Source organism: Cebidichthys violaceus, unplaced genomic scaffold, assembly GCF_023349555.1.
Source record: "Cebidichthys violaceus isolate CVI_PGR_0920_01 unplaced genomic scaffold, fCebVio1.0.p SCAF_5, whole genome shotgun sequence".
Classification (NCBI taxonomy): Eukaryota; Metazoa; Chordata; class Actinopteri; order Perciformes; family Stichaeidae; genus Cebidichthys; species Cebidichthys violaceus.
Genome location: NW_027176705.1, coordinates 5158841 through 5170138, shown reverse-complemented (window position 1 = coordinate 5170138; position 11298 = coordinate 5158841). Strand labels below are relative to the sequence as shown.

Below are 11298 nucleotides of genomic sequence, written 5' to 3'. Positions count from 1 at the left end.
ATCTCTTTTATGTGTAGGGCTTTGGGGACTATTGAGTTTAAACTGATGACTATAGATGAGTCCAGTTTGTAATCACTGAAAAGTTTGTGATACATATGTCGGACTACACGGAGGTATTTTGAGGACATAACCACCTTGGGTTTAAAATACTGTTAGATTTAAAATAGATGGGAGACACGCAGATGCTTTAACTCCCTAATGGTTTTAGTTGTAAGAGTCTTTGAAGGTATTCCTGGAAATGTAAATGAACTGACAGTGGATGGCTGTCAGAGCCAAAGTCTTAGTTAGTTTAAGGGGCTGGGAGTCGGTCAACTGAGGTCTGCTCAGAAATAGCTTCAAGTTAGAAGTCTTAATGCTATCAAAGATCAATAATATAATTAATAGAAAAAAACACAACATGACTCTGACAACACTGGCTATTTAGCTATGATTTTATTTATTTTTTTAAAAAGAAGAAAAGGAAATTATACAAAGCTCTTGTATGGATGATCATGTGTTTCCCTTACTGTATTAAGGATTTAGAAAGAAAAAAAGATGCAATATCTGTGGGCAGATACATTTTCTTTCACACCTACCTTCCTATCATCTATAATGCCAATTATGTTAACTTCTTTTCACAGTAATGGAACAGTAAAACTTGTGAATACATATAGGGATATCCAAAATGTTTAAAATGTAAGGTTCAGCAACAAGGTTTTTCCTCCAAACTATATATTTGAAACGCATCTCTTTAACAGGGTCCATAATAGTTTTAATTAGATTTTCCAAAACTAGAATTGAGAAGATTTATCCAATTAATAAATTAAACATTCTCAAAGTTTAGAGTAAATTATATAGTTTTTGGCACATTATTGTAAGGGAATTTACTGAAAAAAACTACTCACTGTTTGCAAGGCATGGGGCTGTATTAAAAGGAGATATTGAATATTTTCAGGTAAAAAATGTTAGAGTGAGATTTAAAGATAAAAGCAGTACATCAGAAGTATGTAAAGGGTTATTAAGAACTACTATTAAACAGAAGTAGCTGATATGTAAATCCACAGTATCTGTCAGCATTTGGTGTCTATCCTCTGTTTAACGATTCATTAAAAAAAAAAAAGTACATCAGCTAGTTTGGCGGTGCTTTCAGGCAGCAAAACATGTGACCTCAGGATAAATACATCCATGTCTATGCATCATCTGCGGTTGCTGAAAAATGTCTGTAACTCTTACTTGTCATCATCACTTTAAAAATACATTTGAATTAATGCTCCAATGTGAATTCTAATTAGAAGTCTATTGTAACTGCTCGCAGTTCAACAGTTGCACATCAAATGAGCTCTAAATTGACTTTAATGATCTCTTCCCCCAACCCTGAAGGGTTTCCCCGATAACTGCATAAATAGACCCCTGGCATTTAAAGACCTCTTAGCCTTAGTTGCCGGCTTTGGAAGCATGCAATAATCTCAAAGGATCAGATTTAATTAAAGCTACCCTCCTCTTCTGGGGAGAAGCCTGACTCCTTGTGGGAGTAATGGAACGAAATTAAATTTTTCTTGTATTGAAAGAAGAATCTGGCATGTTTAAAATATTGAAGTTGCAGATAAGGATAGCAATCATTTGGGACATTAAATGTTTATTCAGCAGACTACTTAAATGCCTTTTCCTTTTTAATCTCTTATTCCAGGCTGTCTGTCTCTCCTCACCCTCTTGAGGTTGGAGACCTAAAGAGAAACATTAATAGATTATTGTTTTAGAAAAAAAAAAGAAAGCTGAAATGTAAGAACACTCGACTCCTAAAAGCACAGAGGGGAGAGCATTTTTTGGTAGGACTTTGATGCATAAAAATCAGTAGCGTGCTTTGCTCACACCCGATTCACAAAAGGCTTTCTGACATCTTGTTTATCCTTGTTGTCGTCTCACAGACGCACTAAGCTCTGCTAACAGTGAGTCATGAACCTCTTTGATATTCACAACAGACTTACATTGTCATCCAGAGTTCCAAAAATATAAATGTGATTAATTAAACATGGGGAAGAAAGGGAGGGGAATGAAATAGTGGAGGAGATAAAGCCTTTTGAAACCATTTAAAATCCCTGCCTCAAGTTTCAAGTAAACGACTAATGCTCACGATAAAGTCTACTTTGATTCAACTTTGAGAAAGTTTCAGGCACGCCGAAACAATTTCATTGCAATCTCTGTTAGGCAAGCTGCTTCTCAAAATAGAAACAGCATCAAAGTTTTAGAGCATGTGCATCATTAGGTATAAAAAAAAAAGTGTCAGTGTGTACAGGTGTAAATTGACTTTCTTTACATTGGTTTGGCTTATATGACAGGAACATTTACTAACTTCAATCCGTTGCATGGAAACAAACAAACTGAGCAGACTGGCTGACAGAGAGGCAAGCTGCACACTGGGCAGAGACGGACCACAGCATCATCACCTCATCTGGACGAAGACGGTGGGTTTCCAAGGCTGAGTGTTGCCATAGAAACCCTCAACAGACTCTCCACCGCTAACAGCACAGAAGGTTGAGCAATGCTATTTCAACTCGCCCCCTTTCTGTCACCACCATCCTACACAAACACAGCACTCTGAAGCAGAGGGGAAGTTGTGGTGTGAGGACAGAGGAGGGCAGAGCTGAACAGGGGACCAAAAACCTCAGCACCCCCCCCCCCCCCCGCGCCCACACCGACAGATGAAATGTGTCAGAAGAGATGAAAATCAGATTGAGTCGTGCTGACCTGTATGCCTCAGCAATTTAGAAGAAAATGTTCCAACCAGGTCAGGGTGACTTCAGGGAACCTTTGCTGGAAGACGAGCAAGCTGCAACATTTTCTTTTTGATGAAGAGAATCAGACAAATCCAAAATCAATACATTTAATCACTCTATATATAGATCTGTCCCTCTCTTCCTCTCTCACAGCCCACTGGTCTGTCACATCTAAAGTGTTTCTGTGCCAAATAGATTCATGGCCATAAACTGTGTTCCTTAAATATATATCCTATATGTATACTTAAATGTATTGTGCTTAAAAGAACAAATTTATATTAACAAATGATTTAGATTTTAACACTTCAATACGATAAGTTTCTTGTGTATTTAATCACCTTGAGTGTTGTAAAAAAAGTAAATAGAGGCCTAGATACAAAAAACAGAAGTCTGGTTATGAGCACTATTGAGCTACGAGTAATGGTTGTGTAGATATTGTGACTGCATCTACACAGTTACTTTGTATAAATCGCCTTTTTAGAGCATTGTGATATAGATATTGTCAAGTCTCATTATTCTGTTTTCTTCAGTTCACTCACTGTGAGCATCACAAACCATCATAAGCACAATTCTCCTAACAGCAGTGTGAGAGAGCATCAGTAAAAAGATCAAATTAATAATGAATACATTGATCCATTTAATAATAAATTAATTTATAAATGGCAGACACAGGGTACAATCCATTTGACAAAGATGTTTTCTTATGAGTTATCAAAATGCCATGGAGGACACTGCTGTGAGCAGGGAAGACACCCAAAGGAGAAAGGGTTGAAGCCCCGCAGTGTCTCCACCAGACATATGCACTCCTCCTGAGAGGGATCACCATAACTGATGACACACACACACACACATACACACACACACACATACACACACACACACACACACACACACACACACACACACACACCTCGAAATCGCTGTGATATATTTACAGTTCCTATGGTTACAAGCTCAAATTGGTGAAAATAATATGGTTACTTCATAATAAAGTGTGGAGCAAAATAAAACATAAAGTCAAGGTCTGGCAAGGAAGTTCTTTAAGAGTAATTTATTTCCACAAAGAACATAATTCTTAATACCTCACGAGTGGGCCAATGTAGGGCGATAGGCGAAATTTCAATATGATAATTTATCATCTTTTAATGGAATCATATTATGATGAAGTCATGAATCAAGATATTGTGAAACACTATTCCTTAATCTAAATTATAATAACAAGCACAAACTAACCCAAATTTGTCCGGAAATCTGATAATTTTGCAAAGTTTTTAATTAAGTAAGAAAAATAGTCAGTGCTTTTCATTTGTCAAGTATTTAATTCACACAACAGTATACAAAACCATGTGGTTATTTCATCTGGATTATTGATATATAAAATTACCAGAAAACTGCAAAAAAGATAGTTATCGAGATATGAAATCACCTATATCGGGATAGAAAATTTTGGTCACATCTCGCAGCCCTAGGCCAGTGTTGTCCTTTGTAATTTTTGGCACGATCACATGTAACAATCATAACAAAATCAGCATATTTTATAAGGAATGAGCTCCATAATCAAACAAAACTCAGCAGCTTACACTAAAACAGATGTCGCCTGAACAACTTAAGGTCTGACGATGCTCCTGAAGTGGCCTCCTCAAATTATGTGGAATTAGTATCTGAGTAAAACCTTTGTACAATAAGGCCATTAGCAATAACTTCTTATTCATCAATTACAAATGTGTGTTACTTAAAAATAAAACAAGTAAGGGAGCTGGTGGAGGGACAGATCTCTCTAGATCTGATGACACAACAGTCACATGGAAGAAAGAATAAATTATCATCATAAATAATCGTCATTAATGCAGTCCATTCAATATGTAGTCATTGTCATTGACAAGCACACAATAAACCTTTCCAAGACATTTTGACATGTCACAGTAGTTAATGCAACAGGTGTTAATATTAAAATCAACTATGGCTAAATTCCATTAAGCTGTTTCAGTTTGCTGGTATTGTGCATGTGTCACACTGCCACGGCTCAAAGCCTGGACACACCAGGATTTAAAACAGTAAAACTTTGTGGCAAAATCAATCCCTATGGAGTCGCTGAGATCAGAGGATCCTCGCGAGGAGGCCAAAATAATCCACACAAATGGTCCGTGCTGACCTTTGAGAGAACCGAGAGCCAGCTGCACCATTCACTTTAACTCAACCTCCTCCATCTAAAAACTCCTCCACAGAAGAGCAATGGTTAGCTGACAGGAGTTGATGGTACAAATACGTCTTTTGAATAAAATGTGCACATTTTTAGTAATGTTAGCGATGAGCTGAGATAACGGGTTTGCTAACTGATCTTTTGCGAGCTTGTAAATGAACAATATGCAGGTCAATGAATAGAAAAGATCATTATGTTATTAGCAACATCTGTGCTTTTCCTTCTATGACAAGTCAAAATGTCTGCTGTAAAAAGGGCCCATCTGATACTATGAAAAGCAGTAAACTTGTCTTGCTTCACTGTATGTGCACAGGGGAGTTGTGGGGCTCATACAACAGGTAGGGCGAGTCAAAGCTTACTCTTTGAGTCATAATGGAAGGTCTGCTCTGAAACAGGTAGCAGATGATTGTACTTGGGAGTGATGGAGATCTGTAGAGTTATAGTGTACGGATCTACGGTCACAAAGCGGTGCAGTGCAGAATCCTCCTCCTGAGGATCCTCCAGCTGAGGGTCTGTGCTGGTACCCACCCCGGCTTCTCCTGAAGGGGCCATCGGGTAGCATCTGTCACCTGCAAAGAGTGGAGTAAAATGGGTAAAAAACAACAAATGGTTAATCTATCATAAACATTCATGTTACTGTTTCACCACTAACATCGACCTCATTAGCTAGAAAATAGTAGAATCCAGTCACTAGCGCTAAACTACCTCAACCTGTTGTTTTCACTATTCTAAAAAAGATCAATTTCTATATTTTACATTCAACAAATCCCATGAAAGACCGAAACCAACAATACATCAGTCACTTTCTCAATACTCTCCAACTTTCTCACCCTGTTTGTAAGCAAATTCCTTCTTAACTGTAGTATTCAGCAGCTGATTTGGTGTGATAGTCAGTAAGTACGGCATCAGGATGGAGTATTTGGGAATGACTGCATTATGATCATAATTATCATGAAATAGCATGTCACCCAGTGCAACAGAATGGCTCCCTGGTGTGTTTTTAATAGTGTTTTGGACAACAATGGAGCTCTATGGTATAAAAGAATGACATCAGGCTTTGACTACACAGATAATACTTGTTAGTAGGATCAGTTCATTGTTGGTCTTAGTGTATTCATGGGGTTTGTTGACAATAAGGAAACTTCACATTCATTCATCATATTAGAGCAGAGATATGTAATTGACTTAGAACATACAGTTGGCATGCTTCACTGCTGGTTTGAATGTGGGTTATAGGTGAGATAGACAATCAGCACCTGGCAGCAGCGCTGTGTAGTGTTCATCTTTTAAGGAAATAACAGGCAGCAGCTGTTCGCAGCCCTCTGTGGCACGCTGGCTGGAGAAGTTGTGGAGGTCATTCAGCAAAGGTACGCGGCACATGCGGCTGAGCTCATAGACCTGCGGAGGGGCGATCCACAACTCCTGTGCCTGGTAGCTCTGGAGAACCTCTGAGGGAGTGGACCACTGAAAAACACAGAGAGAGGGAGCAGTAGTAATGTTGATACAGATCCCTTTGATTCTCTTTTTATTGTAGTATTTACATACTGAAGGTTTTACAGTAGAACATACCCACAATTGAGAAGCTGTAACTAATAGTTTATAGCTTTTGCTAGAAGAAAATTCATCATTTATTTTAGCCCAAATAAACAAAACAAAAAACTACATTTCCCTGTAAAACTCTTTGGTAAACATTTGATGTGATTGTGTTGTGTTTAATAGATGAATCACCCTAAAGGACACGATTTCCTTTTCATCTTGAAGTGTCTGTGGGATCTCCTGCAGGCAGCAGATGAAGAAAGCCGTGTCAAACCTTTTCACACCGTATCGGCCCGCGGGAGTCAGCCAGTTGCCCCACTCTTGCAAAGCCCAGATGTTGGGCAACACCTCCAACTCTCTGCACATCTGTATGAAGTTAGAGGGGTTCTGGTTTACCAGATCCCTCCACTTGTTGAGTTCACGAGTGCACAGATCGTTTACTTTGTATTGTAGTGGGCCTTGTCGATCCGTGGTACACTTGCCCTCTGAGCTTTTTAACAAACTTCTCTCCTCCAGTTTGGACACAAACAGGAGCACACCGGACTCCTCAAACGTCTCCCTCAGGGCGCAGATCCGGAAGGCGACCTCTCCCGGGATAGGGGAGCCCAGTTTCAGTCGGTCTGTGGCGAACATTGGAGGTCTGGTCTCCGACGGCTGGGTGACACTTCTCAAACCAAAATTGGTAGAATTGCTGAAAGATTTGAAAATGTCCAGCCACTCACTCGAAAAGTCCGACGAGTGCACCATGCCGCCGGGAAACACATACGCATTGGGCATGAATCCACTTTTACTGCTTCGTTTCAGCAGTAAAACGTCGTAGTCACAGCTGGATTTGTGCGACTGTCCATGGCTGCTGCCCAGCGGTGAACCTGCAGCGTCTCTCAGCGGTGTCCTTGACGCTAAACTGTCCGCACCGAGCTTGTGACCTGCGGCTAGAATAAGAGTGGCCGCCTCCTTCCAGTGCTTCAACGTGGTGTTCATCCTAAAACTGTTTTCTTAATTTTCACTAAACGCTTTTCAAAGGTGTTTCCCGTTGCTCGGCCGGCTGTAGGACACAGCCACTGTACTTTAGATTAAACCACGTTTACTTCCCTATGACGAAAGCCTCGATGGCTGCGCATGCGTCTGAAGGAGGACCAATGCGTTTCTTGGCAAGACCCGCCCCGCGTAGCATTCAAGCGCTAGGATTGGTCAGGCGTTGTTCCGGTTGACATGACTCTGACCAATAGGCGTTTTTTACAGGTATTAGCAAAGATTATTTAATTTCATACAATATAACCTATATTATGAATATGTATGGACATGGTGATTTTTAATTGTCATTATCATTTTACCACTTTACAATCTTTGACCATGTGTTTCATGTTGCAACCCTATCACACCAAAGAGTGTAATGCCAGATGGTTTGTTACTGTGAATTCATTATCGTCGTGTTATGTGAAATATGTGTAAAATATTTTATTTTTATAATATTTTATCTTTTTCTTTTTTACTTATTTTTATGGAGCAAAAATATGCTTTCGTACGTAGTCCTTGCTGTCCGTACAGTCTGTACTGTACGGACAGTGCAAAGTCCGTACTGTTGCATGTAGTTAGCATTTAATTGGAACATTTGGTGATTTTTGCGTCAGAAAATTGCACCATGAACCTTTACTCTCTTGTTATTTCAGCTACACAGATGATTGTAGGTCAGAGTATGCTGGATTGCGTAGCACAAAATGCGAACGGAGGATATCCTGGTGTTTTTGAAGTACTGCATTGACATACTGTGTATTACGACGTACTAAATCTTTTTCTGGCATAGGCTACTACATTTTATGGAATTAAGTGTAAGGATATTGCAACACGCAGACAGCTCTCTGCAAATCTGTTTAATTGAATTATCACAATCCACAAAATAATTACAGCCTATGAGTTGTGATTTGTCACAAACTATTTAAACATTTTAGGGAATATTTTCTTTCTCTGTTAGTTGATATGCAGCACTAAAAGCAGATTGCAAGGGCTCAAAAGCCTGAATTGTTGCTGTAAATGCACTTAGTCTCTTAGACCCGGTGAACATGTGTGAAACTTTTTTGGGGGTCATAAATAATTGTTCTCAGGGTTACTGAGTTCATATGCCAATGTATTTGCAGATTATGAGCAGGTGAGGCGTCTGTCTACAGCAGTTGTTCAAATTCTCTTACAGGCATCATACAAAATTAGATAGATAGATAGATAGATACTAACTTTATTGATCCCGCGAGGGGAAATTATTTTGTTACAAGCAGCAATAGGTTACAGAGCAGCAATAGGTCACAGGTAAAAAATCTTAATATTATATAAAAAGAAAAAGAAAAATACAAGAAAAATACACATGTCACAATATATACAGTTATAATATAGTAAAGATGTTATATAAAAAATGCACACTATATACACAGTGAATAGAACAGAATAATATTAAATCAACTAAATAAACAGTAGTGCAGAGGTTTAACGATTTGATTTGGCCCGAGGTGATTTATTGTACAGTCTTATAGCAGTAGGCAGGAATGTTCTCCTGTACCTGTCCTTATGACAGCGGAGCTGGATCATTCTGTTGGAGAAAGTGCTCCGCTGTCCCTGCAGTAGGTGGTGGAGAGGGTGGTCCTGGTTATCCAATATGGATGATAGTTTCTTCAGTGTCCTCCTCTCCACCACCTGTTCCAGACTGTCCTGTTTACAGCCAATAATGGAGCCGGCCTTCTTAACCAGTTTGTCAAGTCTGTTGGTGTCTCCGGCTCCAATGCTGCTCCCCCAGCAGACTACGGCGAAGTACAGTGCACTGGTCACAACAGACTGGTAGAACATCTCCAACATCTTGCTGCACACGTTGAAGGATCGAAGTTTCCTCAAGAAAAAGAGTCGACTCATCCCCTTCTTGTACACAGCGTTGATGTTGGCCTTCCAGCTCAGTCTGCTGTCGATGGAGACACCCAGGTACTTGTACTCCTTCACCATGTCCACGTCCTCTCCCAGAACTCTCAGCGGCTGTGGAGCCGTCGCCTTCCTCCTGAAGTCGACCACCATCTCTCTGGTCTTGGCCACGTTCAGAAGCAGGTGATTTCTACCGGCCCACTCCACAAAGTCACCCACTACTGCCCTGTACTCCTCCTCCCGTCCGTCCCTTATACACCCGACCACTGCAGAGTCATCAGAGAACTTCTGCAGATGGCATGAAATTGTCCCTTGTTTTTCAGTGCCTCAACAGCTGCAGCCACCAGAGTAAGTCAGTTACAGTATATAAATCATTGGCAGATTACACAGTAAAAATGTCCTGCATCTTTCTTTTGAGAATGTCATCTTTGAGATTAAGTGCCTAAACACAGAAATTGAACCCTGAATCAGTAACCTTTGATCCACCTTAGGTTTACATTTACAGTATTATACATAGTGTGAATAAATAGTGCACTGTGCAAACCTTCTACTTATTTCTGTTTAGAACTGAGACTATATCATACTCACCCTGCACATTTATCAAAGGCTATTTCTATCTTTGATTTTTAATGTTAAGACATTTAACATAGCATGTCCCCAAAACCATTCAATGCTATAGAAAACAATCCACAGATCTGAAAATTGTTGTGTACACATTTCTTATTTTTGTCCAACTAAATGGATACGTTTTTCTTATACTTAGCTCAAACCTTTCTCATTTCAATGGCTTTAACAGTCTGCAACAAAAAGCTGGAGCTTACACACATGCACAAGCCAAATCAATGAAGCAGAAGTTTTCAACATAATTGATGCTGAAGTGGAGACATGTTCATAATAAAATCTGATAATACACTGACAAAATGGTCTACTCTGGAAATAAACAGAAAGGAATATATTACAGCGTTAAATGCAAGTTGTCTGACAGAGAGAGACTTTGAGAAGACGAGAGGAGAAGGAGAGGCAGAGTAGAAAGGTAATGTAACACACACATTCACAAATGTGAATGCACACACATGCAGGGGTGTCATATATCCTTATCAAAGAGGCATTGTGAAGGAAGGCTAGGCAAGCTCAAAGAGGAGGAAGTGTTTCAGAGTTTTCTGTTGAAAATTGAAACTGTCCTGTAACTGTCTACAGAGCAACTCTGCTGCCCTGTCTTTACCCACCTCCCTTTCGTGCAGGGCTGTCCAGGGTGACCAATAAGATCTGGAAACCTCCCACTGGAGGAGTGAGCTTAATCACAAGGAGCCCCAGGTTTTCACTTGCATCAGACATTCCTGCTCCTATTCTCCTTCATTTAACTTGGCCCAGTATCATTTGTGGGTTCACTGTACCTGGACTTAAAACATTTGAGGTTCATCTAGCATCACTGAGGTGGTTTTCGTCACATGTAAGTGAAAATGTGTTGACATATGTATTGATTTAGTTATAATAATGTATCAATTAGTCTATCAATTAGTGTAAGACATTGTCAAATTAAAAGATTCTTCTTACGTTCAAGATCAACTTCCTGTCTTCAACTATGTGTAGTGAACAAGACAAGGAGTTGTCATGTATATATGCGTTAACACAGCAATTGTAAGTTAAAAACTATCCAGATGACTGTGTGATCTTTACCACTGTGTTTGATGTCTCACTCGCAATTCTATCTGTCTATTGATCTTTCTTTGTTCCTATCTATCTACAGTATATATCTATCCTTAGTTAAAAAAAATAGGCTCACAATACTTGTACTGAACTTTGCAGTGTTTGGATTTACAATCTTCACACAAACATGACTTCTTGGAATTTATGATCGTCCTCTTACAGCAAAGGGAAAATCCACCCTAAATTGAAATAGATGAATTTAGC

The 11298-nt window shown here is 39.5% G+C and overlaps 1 protein-coding gene across 1 annotated transcript; it reads right to left on the bottom strand.

Annotated features, from left to right (window-relative positions):
- Positions 1 to 3800: 3800 nt before the first annotated feature.
- Positions 3801 to 7577, bottom strand: nudt19 (nudix (nucleoside diphosphate linked moiety X)-type motif 19). The gene is made up of 3 exons (XM_068731096.1): positions 6682 to 7577; positions 6210 to 6417; positions 3801 to 5522 (listed from the first exon to the last, which is right to left on the bottom strand). The coding sequence occupies exons 1-3, from the start codon at positions 7468 to 7470 to the stop codon at positions 5302 to 5304; spliced, it is 1218 nt and encodes a 405-aa protein (XP_068587197.1). The 5' UTR covers positions 7471 to 7577; the 3' UTR covers positions 3801 to 5301.
- Between the last annotated feature and the right edge of the window lie 3721 nt (positions 7578 to 11298).